This window comes from Eurosta solidaginis, chromosome 2, assembly GCF_040869045.1.
Source record: "Eurosta solidaginis isolate ZX-2024a chromosome 2, ASM4086904v1, whole genome shotgun sequence".
Taxonomy (NCBI): domain Eukaryota; kingdom Metazoa; phylum Arthropoda; class Insecta; order Diptera; family Tephritidae; genus Eurosta; species Eurosta solidaginis.
In genome coordinates, this window is record NC_090320.1 from 291,406,933 (window position 1) to 291,424,438 (window position 17,506).

The 17,506-nt window shown below is 38.5% G+C and overlaps 2 protein-coding genes across 4 annotated transcripts; one reads left to right on the forward strand and one right to left on the reverse strand.

Annotated features, from left to right (window-relative positions):
• Window positions 1-1,942: 1,942 nt before the first annotated feature.
• On the reverse strand, window positions 1,943-17,506 carry Tango6 (transport and golgi organization 6). Of its 3 annotated transcripts, none has more exons than XM_067768510.1 (5): window positions 17,335-17,506; window positions 14,903-17,272; window positions 13,717-13,868; window positions 13,350-13,659; window positions 1,943-1,962 (listed from the first exon to the last, which is right to left on the reverse strand). In XM_067768510.1, exons 1-5 carry the CDS (start codon window positions 17,399-17,401, stop codon window positions 1,958-1,960), a joined length of 2,904 nt encoding a protein of 967 aa, XP_067624611.1. In that variant the 5' UTR covers window positions 17,402-17,506; the 3' UTR covers window positions 1,943-1,957. The 3 variants fall into 3 exon arrangements, with proteins under 3 accessions (XP_067624611.1, XP_067624610.1, XP_067624609.1); XM_067768509.1 differs by lacking the exon at window positions 1,943-1,962 and adding an exon at window positions 10,380-13,234; XM_067768508.1 differs by lacking the exon at window positions 1,943-1,962 and having other exon boundaries at window positions 10,380-13,659.
• L2HGDH (L-2-hydroxyglutarate dehydrogenase) lies at window positions 3,616-12,581 on the forward strand. The gene is made up of 4 exons (XM_067768511.1): window positions 3,616-4,024; window positions 4,175-4,688; window positions 9,374-9,723; window positions 9,781-12,581. Exons 1-4 carry the CDS (start codon window positions 3,915-3,917, stop codon window positions 10,196-10,198), a joined length of 1,392 nt encoding a protein of 463 aa, XP_067624612.1. The 5' UTR covers window positions 3,616-3,914; the 3' UTR covers window positions 10,199-12,581.

A 17,506-nucleotide genomic window follows, 5' to 3' on the forward strand; every position in this document is an offset into this window, starting at 1 on the left:
CATGTTACTGATCCTTGAGCGTACATGGCAATCCAAATAGACACAGAGGAACCTTATGCATCAGGTCAAAAACATATATCGCTCGCAATCAAATTGGGAAAGAATTCCGAAAAATATCGTCCCAGACAAACAGTTGGAGTGTTCATGTGAATCACGTATATTCCTACAACAATGATTTGTTATAGTTGGTTGTGTATACATAAAAGCTGGTACAGGGAGGATTGGAAACGCGTCCTTTCCAACCGTCCGATAAGAGTGGCTCATTCTGCTGAGCTGCTAGCTTTTGCGTTGACCGGAATCAAATGCATTCCGACAGCATAAATAATAAAACTGTGTAATCATACGTCTTGGAGTAGGGCAGGGTTGAGAACACGTCCTTCCAACCTCCCAATGAGATGACTCCAAGACTCGCCCGTTGGGACCACCAGTTCCCGTGCTGATCGGAATCTCATGCATTCCGACACCCCAAACGCTAGAAATCCTATTATTATTAAAATATATTTATAACTTGTAATAATCTAAGTTTTAGGCTTAAAACGCCGTAATAATAAATAAATAATAATAATAATAATAATATCTTTCGTTCACATACTTTTGGTGCAAAACGGAACAGCAAAAGTCCCTTAAACGGAATATGAAAACCGATAACATTTTATCAGCATTTTGTTTCCTTTCCTGGGGCCTAGGTTAGGTTAGGTTAGGTGGTAGCTGTCCTAATCCCGGTATATCATTATGGCCCGGGACCCTAATTCTAATTCTGATTTTGAAAAAATGTATATGATTTAACAGTTTTCGAACCGCATTTCGTTTTTAATTGAATTACAGAAGTACCTAATTAATTTCCACTAAGAACACACCCCAATTGAATTATTATATCTTGTCAAATGTTTACATATCAGCACAATACTATATTTAATATTTTAGTATTTATTTATTTATTGACACCTTTTATATTATTCTACGAACGAGTCTCTTGGGTTGTGAAATATCTCAGTATCTTAAGGCTAGGAACTGTATATTTTTGTGTCGTGTGATTGCTGATAAAATGCCTACTTATTTATATAACAAGCTAACATTCTCTAGATCTGCTCGCATAAGTGACTTGATCGTGCCCAGCTACAATTATTTAAACTCTGCAAGACTTTTCTTTGTCAATGCTATCCGCATTTAGAACTGTATCCCCAACTATGTTCGCAATAGCTTAAGTAGAAGCAACCTTAAGAATGTTATATTTTCTTTCTTTGGTAAAGTTTATACAAATTAGAATCTGAGTTTAGCTACTTATTAATCTAGTCAATCATTGTTGCAAAATGTCCTTGTCACAATTCTTGTGAAACTTATATATTATCACTTTTATTACTTTATGGAATAATATATACATTTTTAAGTTTTAAGTTTTAAAAAAGTATACTCATTATTATGTAACCATTGTTGCACTATAAAAGATCATACAAGATCTTATTGTGCTAATACTGTCAGTAAATAAATAATATGAAATGAAAATATCTTGTCAAATGTTTACATATCAGCACAATACTATATTTAATATTTATTTATTTTTGGCACCTTTTATTTAATTTAAATAATTTACGTTTATTATATAAAAAATTGAAAATTTGGAATAAAAAATCGCGCGATTTTCTTTTTTTTTTAATAATTTACGTTTATTTTATAAAAAATTTAAAATTTGGAATAAAAAATCAGGCGATTTATTTTTTTTTAAATAATTTACGTTTGTTTTATAAAAAATTTAGAATTTTTATTTTTATTCCAAGTTTTCAAGTGCGGCGCTTTTTTTTAATAATTTACGTTTATTTGATAACAAATTGAAAATTTTGGAATAAAAAAGCACGTATCGTCCATATAAAGGGCCAATTAAACTTCCTTAACCATAACGCCATAGTCGTAACCATACCCATATCCATAACCATCTCCAATGTGTTCGATTAATGGTGCCTCAACCTAAAAATCGTGAAAATTTCATAAAAATGAATAAAACGCAAAAAATTACAAACATATTCCACAAAAAATAAGTGTCTTAGTCATAACGTACCCAAAACAATATATAAAATCTACAAAAAGTTATTAAAACCACCAACTCAAATATTTTTAGGTTACGGATATGGCGATAAACCAAAAAGCAATTGGTTGGCTATGGTATGGTTATGGCGTTAGCGTTATGTTATGGCACCATTAATCGATTACTTTGTTTTCCATAAGGTAGGTTCGATCAGCTGTTTTATCTGGTTATGGTTATGTCACCATTAATTGGCCCTTAAGCCTTAAAACAAACTGAGTCGTTTTTTATTTATACATTATACTCAGATGTAACTGAAATATATGTCTCAGTTTCACCCCCCACACTAATTCTATGTATTCTATTGCCGTCTTTCAGTGAGTTTTACAGCTCCGGCTCACGCTCAATTCTCACGGAAATGCTCTGGATCATTGAGAGACTTGAGAAGCAGATGTCGTGAAATTTTCGCACACGTGAAATGTTATAGCCAGATGTTGCCGCTGTTTTTCATTTAACTGGCTCAGGATTTTGCCACCGGATGAAAGCTAATGTGTGTCCACAATTCATCGCAACTGATTTAGCTATATGTTCTACCCTATGGCCATCAGAGGGTTGTGTCTCCGCTTTTCGGTACACCCTGTGGCTGTAGCTAGTTATTTAAACACTGCCGCTAGATGGGTCTCCTAAACATTATCTAAGCGAGGATAGGCGTTTTTTTCACGCGCAAACGTAAACTTATACGCGTGTATAAAAAACACGGCTACCCTTCAAAAAACGCGAGTACTCCATAAATAATGTAAGGAATACTCCTTTGGGAGTATAGTATTCCAAAACTAATCTGTATTCATACAAAAAATGTGCTCCAATTAACATTGCGATGTCCTAGGAGAGGAGTAGGTGATCCCACTCTCGCTTTGTTTGTGAGTATTCCATAGAGTACAAACGTGAGAGTACTTTCCAAAGTACTTTCACTGTAGTACTCCATGGAGCAACCACAGAGGATTATATGCCAAAGTACTAAAGAGAAATTGTGTCGGAAAGAATTATCGGAGTGAATTTAATTTAAAATGAAGGTAAATGAAGAGGGGCATTTCAACTTTTATATTTTTTACTAAGAATATTCTTATGTTATTTAGCATTTGCGTGAATAAAGAAACTAATATTTCTCTATACTATAGTATGTATACATAAAACCAGTGCGCGGTTGCATTTTATCAGAGTTACCATAGTAAAATTTTATTATCAGTTATTTGTATGCAATATTTAACTTTTGGCAACTCTGTTCGATCGTCATCGTGTTGTGATCACGGTCGTTAAAAAACGAGCAATGATCGGCTGATGGTGGTCCGCAAACGCATTGCAAAGGAGGACTGTTACAGTACTCCAACATGAAGAAAATGGAACACGTAATCCAACAATTTTTGCAGGGTAATGAGCATGGTACAATTGTACCATGGTAATGAGAACTTCCAAATAAAAATAAAGTGTGGCATTCTCGGGCACAGCATAAAATATTAAAATTCGGTCGCTCTGGCCACACTTTTAAAACCAGCTGAACTTGACGTTTGTTATCAGTAAAAAACGAAAACGCGTTATCTCACCATGAGCACACAGTCAACCACACACTAAATAAGTTACATCTACTGCTGGTATGCATTATGTTTGTTGATGGTTAAGAGCACACGGGTAGGGAAAGTGCTTTCAGTTGATTTCGTTGATTTTCTGCATTCGCAAAAAGCTCACACGTTATAACAAAAAGTTAGATATATATAAAACGTTATAACTCGATAATCATTATAAGCGTGAGAACGACAAGGTTGACAAAGGTCTTGACGAATTAAGTGCATACGGGAAAAAAGAATTAAATAACAGCAAAAGTTAAAAGTATCCTGGGAGAATGACAAATCAACTAATCAAAAGCATTATAGGAACGACGCGTAAGCTAACAAACGCAACTGCGATCGCGGCAGCAATTGGACAGCGACGATGGAGGAGCAGACAAAGCGAGTAAGTTAAACAATTAACTAATACATGTATAAATGTTTTGGCAAAATTAATATATTATATTATTATAATATATATTTACTAACTCATATTTGTTAATTATTTTACTATGTATATCTATTTCATGTTTTTCTATATTTATCTTCTTTGAAGTGATTACGATTTAGTGGTGGTAGGTGGAGGCATAGTTGGCGCCGCTTCAGCACGTGAAATTCTTTTACGACATCCTCATTTACGTGTGGCGCTCTTGGAGAAGGAACATAAATTAGCTATGCATCAGAGTGGACATAATTCAGGTGTTATACATGCTGGCATTTACTATAAGCCGGGCTCATTAAAAGCTAAATTATGCGTGGAGGGTATGCATTTGGCCTACGATTACCTGAATGAGAGAAAAATACCATGCAAAAAAGTAGGTAAATTAATTGTGGCTACTAGCGATGATGAAGTCGAACGTTTGATGGAGCTATATGAGCGTGGTCAAAAGAATCTATGTCCAGATCTAAAACTAATCGACGGCAGCCAAATACAAGAAATTGAACCACATTGTGAAGGCGTTAAAGCAATACACAGCCCACATACAGGCATCGTAGATTGGGGTCTTGTTACACAGTACTTTGCAGAAGATATTAAAAAAGCCGGTGGTGTGGTGCATCTCAATTTTAATGTGAGTAAATTCGTGGGACTACACAAATTGTTCCACCCAGCAGCTCTTTGATGTCAGCATAAAGTTATATGGCCCAAAAACTTCGGGGGAGATTTTGTCGCTACAATACAAAAAACATTGAACTAGATAGCATGTTGTTGTTTCCGTTTCTCTTTCAAAAATCCTACTGGATCAACAGCTTTGGAATCGGCTCCTTGTTGTTGTTGTTGTAGCAATGCTTCGCCCCACCTAATAGCTGCGACCGATCACAAATTGTCACCAATAACGAGAGTCCAAGGAAACTTGCTGTTTCAACAGGGGTGGACCATAATGAAAGGGGTGTTAGAGGCGTTGGGTTCACATTACAATTAAAGAGATGGTTGGTGTCATGTGGGGACACATTGCAAGCGGGGCATACATTTTGTATGTCGGGGTTGATTCTGGATATGTAAGAGTTTAACCTGTTACAGTATCCGGAACGAAGTTGAACCAGAGTGACTCACGTTTCCCTGGGGAGTATGCGTTCCTCTTCCGCAAGTTTTGGGTACTGTTTTTTGAGTACTGGATTCACCGGGCAATTCCTGGCATAAAGGTCCGACGCCTGTTTGTGGAGTTCACCAAGGACCTGCTTGAGTTTTTTTGCTTTATACGGCTGAGTTCTCAGGTGCCGTATTTCCTCAAAATGCTTACAGAGATGACTCCTTAAGTCTCTAGGCGGTGTTGGCTCATCAATCAGATGTCTGTTGGGATGCCCAGGTTTCTGGGTATTCAACAGGAACTGTATGGTTAGCATCTCATTTCTCTCCCTGATGGGGAGTATTCTCGGCTCATTATGTAGATGGTTTCTGGGGACATAAGAAGACAGCCCGTGGTTCTGAGAGCAGTATTTTGGCAGGCCTGTAGCTTATTCCAGTGGGTCATTTTCTAGGCTTGGCAAACAAATAGGGTACGCGTATGATGCAATCGGCTGATCAATTGCTTTGTATGTGGTAATGAGCATTTCTTTGTCTTTTCCCCAAGTACTGCCAGCAAGGGATTTGAGAATTTTATTACGGCTCTGGATTTTCGGTACAATTGCGGCTGCGTGCTCACCAAAATGTAGATCCTGATCAAACGTCACAACCAAGGTTTTGGGGTTTAGGACAGTCGGCAGCGTAGTGCCATCGACGTGGATGTTCAAAATGGTCGACATTTGGGACATCCATGTTGTAAATAAGGTCGCGGAGGATTTAGTCGGTGATAATGCCAGGTTTCACGAGGCGAAAAAACTGGAGAGTTCAGGGAGGTAGCCGTTTATTATGTTGCAAAGCTCATCGATCTTAGGGCCTGGGCCTGTGGCCATTATTGTGCAGTCATCGGCGTATGAAACGATAGTAACTCCTTCTGGTGGCGAAGGTAGCTTAGATATGTAGAAATTAAACAAAAGTGGGGATAGGACACCACCCTGTGGCACCCCCTGTTTAATTCTTCTTGGTTTTGATGTTTCATTTCTAAATTGCACCGATGCCTGCCGACCACCCAGGTAATTTGCGATCCACCTTTTAAGAAATGGGGGAAGAGTAGACCCTTCCAGGTCTTGCAGTAACGTGCCATGGTTGACCGTATCAAAAGCTTGTGATAGGTCTAGCGCAACGAGTACTGTTCTATGTTGGGGGTTTTGATTTAAACCGCAATTTATCTGGGTGCTGATGGCATTTAGCGCGGTGGTGGTGCTATGGAGTTTTCTGAAGCCATGCTGATGGCAGGCTAGCTGCAAATTTGCTTTGAAGTGGGAGATCAAAATGGCTTCAAGCTACTGGCGATAGGAGAGATATCGGGCGATATGACTCTCCTATGTTAGCTGTTTCCCAGGCTTTGGTAGCGAGACCACCTTGGCCATTTTCCATTTTTCGGGTATGACAAAGGTGGAAATAGACAGGTTGAAGACATGCGCTAAATATTTAAAACCCTCTTTCCCTAGGCTTTTAAGCATCGGCACCATGGCTATGCCGTCTGGGCCCACTGCTTTGGATGGTCTAGCGTGACCAATGGCATCCTCAACCTCTTTGGCGGTGATGGTAATTGGTGACGCGCTGAATTTATGTTTATGTGCGTGTCTGTTGGCCCTCCGTCTATCTTTGTCGACCGTAGAATGCATTATATATTGTCGACAGAAAGCGCTCGCGCATTTTTTCGCATCCGACAGCACTTTATCGCCAAAGGCGATGGAAACTTTGTCATTGTTCCTAGACGAATTCGATAGGGACTTTCGGTGGACCTAAGTTTACCTACACCGGCAGAGAGGTTACAACAGCGTGCTCCTCCCATTTCGCCCGCTTGTGTTCATCCACAAGCAATCTGATGCGTTGGTTTATATCCCTTATTTGGGGGTCGCCGGGATCGAGCTGTCTTATAAGGTCACGTTCTCTCGCTAAACTTGCGGCCTCCGCCGGGAAGTGGCCGAATTTCGGGGATTCTGTCGGCGGGAATGAAACGAGCCGAGGCGGATTAAATGATCTTGCGGAAAGCACGCTCACCTTGGCGGGCATCAGTTGGGATAGGGAGGGCAGCAAAGCGGTCGTCTGTAAAGGATTTGTATTCGTCCCACTTTCCTTTTTTAAAGTTAATGAAAGTGCGTTTTTCTGTGACGATGAAGTCGGCGGGACGCTCGAGCGAAATAAGTATAGGCAGGTGGTTGGATGCCAATATTACTATCGGCTGCCAGTTGACGCAGTTTACGAGTTCTGCGCTCACTATTGAAATATCCGGCGAACTGTGACAGCTTCCTACCATACGTGGAGGGGCGTCTCCGTTTATTGTGCAGAACGTCGTTTCTTCTATTTGATCCGCTAACGTCTCACCCCTACTGTCCACCCGCAAATTTGAATGCCATAGATCGTGATGGGCATTGAAATCGCCTAAGATAATGCGATTGTTGCCAGTGAGTAAGGCGCTGATATTAGGGCGGTATCCATTGGGGAAACAGGTGGCAGGATGTAGGTATTCATGATTTCTAGATTTGCAATGCCGGACAGACAAGCCTTGATGTTCTAAGACACTGTCCCTGCGGTAGATGTCGGGATCAAATATACGATATTGCACAGAGTGGTGTATGATAAACGCGAGGCCGCCTCCATTTCCGCTCTCACGATCTTTTCTGTCGACATTATACCCAGAACAGGTCTGAATCGCAGCAATGCGGATGTTGTACCGCTTCATGCGCGGCATTGCTCCCGACTCTACTACGGAGATTATAGGTATGAGTGGGAGCAGCCGTGTGAGTTGGTGGCGCGTGGGGCGCGAGCAGCAGCGGGTACTTGTTGTGACTTGCTGAGCAGCGGGGCTGCTGGGAGGGACGCAACAAATTAAATGGGGTTACACTGAAATGGCAGTCCTTGGTCAGGAAAAATCACTCCGCTACATAGAACCGCCTTGAGAATCGAAATCGGCTCCTGCTTTCAGTACATAAAACCTAAAGTTGTGGATTGGCACAGGATACTCGAATTTCACCAGCGGTAGATTGTACATGTATAAACAAATGGATATCCATATAGACAATATCGAGTTTGCCATGTCAGACCCTCAATGCAATATGTCATGCGTCATGCGAATTAGACAGCAACTGCGCGAACTTTTTCAATATCGAAAATTTCGAACGATTAGCTATTTTAGATCCCCTAAATTTGTCGAGCATATATAAAACTTTCGACAACAAAGTTTAGAACTGCATCTTCCACATACATAGGTGGGAGTTAGACAGTACTACTCGAACTTCTAATTTGTAGCATTATTCTGAACTTCGACCAAAGATAACTATGTAAGCTCAAATAAACAAATATAATTAAATTTCCTAAATTTTATGATTTGCATCCTGGAAAACCCCAAAAAATCTATGAGGGAATTGATTCTTAGCAAAATTTAAAAAAATAACGCGATATATGCACCTATGAGTTCCCCAGCGGGTTAGGGGGTCAGAATATACCCGCGGTAGGTATGCCTGTCGTAAGAGGCGACTAAAATACCAGATTCAAGGGGCTGTGTAGCGCAATATATAGCTTTTCCAAACCCAATTGTCAACCTCACCTATCCGTGGCGAATCTTGTTTCACTAACAGACGAGGCTCTGGCGACCCCAACCTCTTAATGGAACTTACGAGTGGGGAGGGAGGTATGGCCTGGAGGTTTAATGTGGCAATATAAATCGTTCCCGAGATGGTCGGGCTAGCACCTTAATGGTGCTGTGTTACCGGACCGTACCGGATCTGTATCCGGCAAAGGACCATCACATCAATAACACTCCCCAAAGCCTTCGGGGGTAACCTTATCGCTACAACAGAACAACAACATATACCTGTGAGGAAACTTTTATATTCTCCTACAAATTGGCGGAATTGTACCTACATGTATTATGCCGACTCCGACCGGCGTCTGAAAGCACATGAATTTTCGCTGAAAAGTTTTCATGGCATAAATATGCTCGGAGTGTAGATGGAAACATTTTTTCCAAAGATTTTGGGCAAGCACGCTACCACCACACTACCTCGACCACTTCTTATCAAAGCCCTAACTGGAAGTTTGTAGTCGAATATGAGCAAAAATCGTCTTTCCCTAGTGCCATTGGTGTGGCACTCCACTCTGCTAAATAGGCGAGCGTGCAACACTTTAATCATACACTGGCTTCAGTTGACTGCACTCCTTGTTACTAAACCAAATTATCATATTGAACAGGTATCTAAATTTGTGGAAACCACTGACTCAGACTCTGACAAATACCCGGTGACAATACGTGGCGCACGTGGCTATCAACAAGTGCGTACACGCTATGTGCTCACATGTGCTGGCCTACAATCGGACAAATTAGCTGAACTAACGGGGTGTTCACGTGATCCCCGCATTATACCCTTCCGTGGTGAATATCTTTTGCTTGCGAAGGAAAAACAACATTTGGTGCGCGGAAACATATATCCAGTACCAGATCCAAATTTGCCATTTTTAGGTGTACATTTTACACCACGCATGGATGGCTCTGTGTGGCTTGGACCAAATGCAGTGCTGGCATTCAAGCGTGAAGGTTATACGTGAGTATTTACGTAGCAGTTATCGTAGTACCATGTTATCAATTTGATATATTTCAGTTGGTGTGACGTAAACTTATTTGAGCTATTTGATGCAGTACGTCATCCTGGTTTCGTAAAAATGGCTAGTAGACATATGAAATTTGGTTTAAGTGAAATGATCAAGTCGCTATTTATACGCTTGCATACGAAGCAACTACAAAAGTATATACCCGAAATTGATGAGTTTGATATAAGTAATGGACCGGCTGGTGTACGCGCACAAGCCATGGATAGCTATGGCAATTTAGTCGATGATTTCGTTTTCGATAAAGGAGAGGGTGACAGTGCATTGGCGCGGCAGGTGTTACATTGTCGTAATGCCCCTTCACCTGGTGCCACCAGTAGCTTAGCTATTGCAAAAATGATTGCGGATAAACTTGAAACAGAATTTGATATTAAATATCGCCATACAGAAGGTTGTGCTGCTAGTCTTTAAGAGGAAATATCAATGCAGCTTTATCGGACGCAGCAGTTAATTAAGATGGATTTACTTAAACGCTTTGGTCGTTGCAAAGCGAAGCTGATGGGCGTTTCATTGCTATTATATACGTTTATTTAAATCCGCCTTATGCACACAGGGGGATATTTTTTGATATAACTGCAACAAGCAAAAAAAATTGGTATTGAAATTGTTTTATTACGTCTTACTTGCTTTTTAGCACTTATTTACATTGTCGTTTATATAAATATTTTTTCGTACTTAGATATGTATGTTTGTACATATGCGCATTTATGTATTGTATTTATTTATATGCACCAATCTACATTGTATTAATTTAATTGCCTGCTTATATTGCATATAGGCCAATCCAATTTTGTTCGTCGGATGTTACTACAGACAGAAGAAGCTAAAGCTTGCATTAGTGCATGAAGAAGAAAGTTGATAAAAAGTTTCTGGCGAACTTGGAATGGTGAAACGTGTTTTTTACGCTTTTTCAAGCGTACATCTTCACGTATTCTTTATTTGTTCCACAAAATTGTGGGCACGGAGATAAAGTTATAATAAAATTCTACATGTGAATGTAAGATTAATGTTCTTCTCTTTTATTCGAAATTATCATACGGATATCCGTTGAGACGGATAAAATCCGGACGACATGGATATCCGGTTAATATTCGTTTGAGAAACTATTTGGATATCCGGATTTATGAAGATCCGGTTAATAACCGAATTTTGGATATCCAGTGAAAGCAACAAATTGATGTACCATATACATATGTTTATTTAACATTAATAACAAAAAAATTGTTGATGTTTGTAAAATTCATGGCGGAACGATACAAGGTGGCAGCATTGGACAGCTGATTATAAACTTTTTTTATTTGATTTGATACATCAACTTCCGGCGCAGTACGATTTTGACATTTGTCCATCGAATTTACAAAAACAAAGTACATGGAAATTTCATTTATGTTTGTACGTATGTCACCATGCTGCCACCTTGTATCGTTCCGCCATGGTAAAATTGTAGCTTTTTTATATTTGACGTTAATTAAACATATTTTGTGAATAATTTTTCGTTCAATTGATATGCAGATACTAGAGGTTTACGCCGATAACTTTATCGGCGGCGGTGGCGCGCCGGAGTACGCCTGTGTTCTTACTTTAAAAAGCTTGATTTTTCTATTTAAAAAAATAATACTTACGAAAGGTTTTATTTTAATGTATTTGAGGAAATTAACCTTTCGGCCATTTCGTTCAATAATTTTCAGGAGTAGCTCCTTGCAGAGGGATTGTCCCTCGTTCACTTACTCCAGGGAGGCTTTGAACCTAACCCCGGTCTTTGGAAGGTACTGCTACGTCTGCTGAAAAGAAATAGAGATACACAAAATGGTCACACTTTTGTCTGTATATCTCGTGCAAAGCGTAGTTTCACCTGGAGTTAACTCCTAATAATCGTGTCGAACACAATTTCTTTAAATTATTTGTGGCTCCTTGCCGGTCACGCACAAAGGCGACTTACGGTTGCTATGAATAGTCTATTAATACTCATGATCCTCGTGGCACAGAGCGCATCCAGTAGCAATCCCAACCACCAGTCGCTACCACGCCTCCTGACCCTCACACCATATGCCAGCACAGAAGCTATAGGACTGCGACTTCTAACTCATATGTACGTCGTCGACGTCACTTTACTAGAAGCTCTAGGTGTAGTTCCGAGGACTTTCTAACTGATGTTTTTGTCGCGCTATGCTGCCGAGCTACACCAGAGAAACACCTTTAAACGTTAGGGAGTGACTATTCGGCCAAGGATGTCGCCTCTAAATCATAAGCACTCTAAGTGGATGTCATTGCGTAACTCATGGGTGAAAATCGTATAATCCTCGGCGCATCTACATAATTAAAATTTTACAAGGACCCTGGAGCCAATTTTTAAAATGTAGACCAAAGTTTGCAGACGTTTGTGTTCACAACATTGATTTAAATAGTCTTCGTTAAATCAAAACGATATTTTAGAAAGGATGACCGCGTCCCTTCAGTTTTCAGACTAGTTCGACTGTCCACTACGTTAGGGTAGTAGCACACACGGTCATTACTCCACTGTCTTGGAAAAGCTTTTGCTTCCCCACTTTGGGTGTTCTTGCGAAGGACAAAGCCTTACCTGGTAAATATATGTGCCTACGTATTCACATTTGTAAAAGAAGCCATAACGCGTAGGTATATTTAAACTTGGTTGGTAGGCTATAAACAATGGGATTCACTCCAAGGGACTAGTTTTGGATAGGGCCGCCAACCTTAGGAAATGTTAAACCGGGAGACTTGGGTGTTGAAGGATGAAGTGTGAAAATCAAAATTAACATTTCAGACGCTTTGTATAGTTTGGCAATTTACAACAGGTATTTAAATGTAAGCCCGAGTGATTTTTCAAACCCTTCTCATACGTACATATATCCTCAACTTAAGTATGAGGTAAGAATCATTTAAAAGGAGTGTTTATGCCCCTAGAACCTACTAAAGGATTTTGCATCACTGATTTCGCTTATTCCTTCAGCCAATCGCAGTGTAAATTTTTTTTTAAATCGGCACCTTTTTTGGGTAATTTGCTTTTTTTAACAACTTTATTATAAAACTTTTCTTTTAGTGCTTTGTTTTAATAACTTGGTGAATTGGGTGATGCAAAGTCCGTGTTAAGCTGACATCGAAGTAGCAGTGAAGCGCATCCGTTGATACCACTTTCGACCATATCCGACCAATTTTCGACATGACCAATAAATGGCCTAAACAGTCTTAAACAAGTAGAAAATATAGTAACGCTCCGGACGCCGCCGCCACCGCGCCGATATTTTTGACATTCGGCGGCGGCGTGCGAAAAACGACTAAAATCGGCGGCGGCGTATATCTCTAGCAGATACACAACTTTTATATTCCAGTATCCGAACATACGGATATCCGGATAGGTGGATTTTTTGCTGAGCTATCCAGTTATTCGAATATCCGGATAGTTGAAAAATCCCGATGTAGTTCACAGCCCTGGTAGACATACAACATAAAAGAATATTGTTTGTAATAAATTAAGCTACATAAAAAAATAAAAACTAGAAACTACAATTCTAATTAAGCTCCAAAATATGATTTTTTGTATTACCACGATTTTCATATGTGTCATTTAAGCCAAGTATACGTATCTCCTTCTGTAGTTGAGTAGCTGGAAATAGAAACTTTTTGCATTTCTGCATCAAAGTTTTTAACCCATTAGCTGCATGTTGACGCACTTTTATATCGGCTTTTTCATCAGCTTCAATTTTCTTGAGTAGCCGATAAATAGGCAGCAGCATCTCTTCAAAGTCTAACAAATTGTCGATGCCCTCCAAAAGTTCGCTTAATACAAAAGTAGCGGCACGCTGGGCAGGTAAATATGTGCCTATGTTGAGTTCACAATCGATCAGGTTGAGTAACTGAAATGTGCGGAAAATTAGCAATCAATATGATATCAAAAAATTCTAATTACTCACTTCTTGGAAAAACTTATGTACTTGATAGCAAAGTATACGTGTCAATTGAGCAAGATTGGAAAATGAAGACATTCGAAATTCGTTCAGTGGACTACGTGCGCCATGCATAAAACAGTTCAGTAATACATCTTTGTATTTGTAGCATAATGGGCCTGTAATATGTTAATTTAAAAATGAAGACGGTAGTATAATAAGATCATATAACTTATTCATAAAAACTATAATAGGTTAATAAAGCTCTTACAATTCGAAATTTGTATGAACATTTAATTTTGAAAATCTTTACATTTTGTATTTTTTATGAATAACGGGGAATATAGTCGGTTTTGTTTGGTGTTTCGGATTTTATGGTCAAGTGACAATCAAAAATTATTTATTATTTTCAATAACTTACGAAAAATAAAAAAAAAATAAAACAAGAAAATGAAATTTTTTTAATTTTGCAGTGTTTGCAGCAAAAGATAATATGGCTTTTTAAAAAATAGGCACATTTGTATGTATTTAGCTAGGTGCAACATCTACGAATAGTTGCACATACATTTTATTTTGATTGTCTATAAAATTGAAGACAAAATGGCTGTTATCCCATTTAACTCTTTTTTGTAATACCTATTTCACACAGAGGGTTAATGCTATAATTAATTTGTATAAAAAACAAAATATTTTTTTTTTGGGTTGCTGACAGATGTCCAGCTTATAAAGAGTGCATTTTACGAAACCTCTCCTTTTTAATGAAACTGGAGGTCATCAGAACTTCGTCACTCGTACGAGGTTGGCACTTGTTTTATATAGCCGATGTTTTACATTTCACAATCATTTGAAAACAACAATCTAATGGAATCAGAAGCGCTCAAGTTAGACTCTTGGGCGGTAGGGATTTACTTAAATCACATGAAAACGGATTATGCCATTTCTAATTTAATAATATCCCTTTAGTCTAAAGTGTCCTAATTAAATTAAAAAAAAAAAAATAAGCTATGGTGTGCTGTTCTTGTAGCGATAAATGCACTCCCCTGCTGTGGAAGTCCTCTGACGAATAGATACGATATGTTTGAAAATATAAAATTACAGATTTCTTAGCAAATCCCAAAAATACATATGTATCCATGTTATTCCCGAAAGCAGTGTTGTTTACACAGCCATCCATAGTAATACGTAATACCATAGCAATGTCGCCAGAACTTACCCAGCTCCCGTCCCACCTGCAGCATTGTTTCGCCCACCACCAAACGATAATCCAAAATCGCTTGATCATTCAAATACTCATCGGACAACGTTTCCAACACCTCACTTTCCATTACATGCACTAAGCCAACAAATAAGCGTACACAGTTTAAAAATGTATACGATTCACGATTTTTTAGTGTACTTAATGCAAGCGCTATCAGCAAGTGTGCATTTGCCAATGTAACGCTATCACGTTGACGCAATAAATCACGCAACATTTGTATACCATAAACCTGTAAATGTGATTCTTTCGATTCGACAAGTGTGCGTGCTGTATTAAAGGCATTTGATTTTTGCGCAGCTTTTGCCTTGAATTCCCCACTCAACAAGGTGAGTAAACATTTAGCACGCTCTTGTATCAATAGATTAGGTGTTTGCTTTTGTAGCACTTGCAGCGCAGGCGCTAAATGTTGGTATGTTAAAGGTATTTGCTCATTTTGCTGGAGTAACTCTTGTGTTATTGTTAATAAAATAAGTAAAGTTTGATCAAGAGCTTCTGTTTGCTGACGAAACGCGTTAGCTTTTACATGCACGTCCAAGCGTTGCTGGAGTAAGGTGCGTAAAAAGCGTAAGAAATCTAAGGAATGTTCACCTATCTGTGTTTTGAGTTGTTGATGTGAGATGAGTGTATTGAGTGAAAGTAGAATATCAACTTTAATATGATATTTCGAATTAAGGAATGTTAGAAATTCTTCTTCACTTTGCAGCAATTCAATTTGAGCTTCTTTTTGTTCATTCGCATCATCGTTTAAAATATTAGACATTTCTTTTAATAATATCATAAATATTCTATATGTGAGTTGATGATGATCGCTATTCATTAAGAGCTCAGGTAGCGCCAGCGAAGCGCTGAACTCGTCTTTCATATCACTGTTGGCTATTTTTACCGTGAGCTGAGTTTGTTCTACATTGGGAAAGATGATCACACGTGGATGTAATTGCTGCCAATGGCTATCAAAATCTTGTTTATACAACTTTGCAATAATCTCTTCCAATTCAGCATCCGTGCGATTATGCAAGCACCGTGTGATAATGCTTGCTATTTGTTGCTTTTGTATATAGCCTTCAAGTAAGTGATGGTAAGTTTGCAATAGCAAAGGTTGATAGGGAATCAAAAGTTCACTTGGCAAACATTCAACTGTTGAACTGCAGAATAGCTGATATATTGTAGCGATAAGTAGTGACAGCTCTTTATGTTCCAAAACAATAAGACCACTTAAAATATCTTTTGGACGACTTAAAGTAGAAAATTTGTTTGCAATAACATCAATTATCTCACACCTATTTACCTCGCTTAAATCATAAAGGCGTCGTAATGATAACAAGCCCGCACCCATGCAATCAATCATGGCATTTTCATTTAATAAACATGTTTTTAAAAATTCAAATATTTGTCTCATCAAAGTACTTTGTGCACGCTGTGTATGTCCATGAAATGCAACAATATTTGCGATAACTTCGAAGACTTCTTTATCGTTCAGTAATTGAGGCTTTGCAGTTGTCGACGCATCAATATTTTTCTGCGGCGAGCTATGTGCTATATACAGCGTAGCTACTAACGTAGTAAAACCATCTTTGGATAGCACCTTTTGTAACAATTCTTGATGTAGTTGAATTTGTTGCTCTGTTGGTACATTTTGTATACTCTTCAGCAGCAAAATATTACGTAAATAATCTACTTTGCTTACATGCAACCATAAGTAATTCAATTTTTTTTGTAACCCTTTTAGTGTTAGCTCTTGTAGAGTGCACATTTTTAGTGCATTTGCTAATCGTACACTGAAAATAGCCGCCATATAATCACGCATTACCATTTCCATTGCATTTGCAATATGTAATTGCTGTATTTTAAAAAATCGCTCAAATATTTCTATAGATAGCAAAAGTAATTTGTATTTAAAGTCGCAATCATTTAATTTAGTCCCTTCATTTGCACCGGTAAACACGCTTGACTCATAGAATTTGTTATGCAGTCGCCTACGCAATGCGTATACACTCAAATTTTGTACTGCTTTAATCAATTGGGTGAGGTGGCGTGTTGATATAAGATCCTCTTTAGCTGCGCTATTAAAATTGAAGTTTTTGGCAAGTTCAAGGAGCATATATTGAAGATAAACGGCATATGTTAGTTCCAAGTTTGTATCGCTTAGCGTCAATACATCTGAATGTAATTCATTTTGCAACCAAGATGGATTGAGTATACGCATAGTCTTCTTAGTAACCACATTTATTTCCTCTGGTATGTATTTTTTTAATTCTGCTATGTTGTGCTCCAAACTTTGCTTTGTGTTGCATATTTGCCTCTCGTGACTATCGGCTTCGCTGGAACCTACATACATATAACAAAATGAGCTACATTGCTTTATCAACAACTATTGTCTTATTACTCACCATCATCTTCTAAGTATTTCAAGTTCTCTAAAACCATAAAATATTTTGAAAAATTGCTGTTGGACATTTTTAAATGTACTTATTTATTTTCTGAAAGAAAAGGAATTTAAAAAATGAAGCATGGTTTAATGGATGTGCACCAGCTGTGATTTGTTGACGACACAGGGTTGCA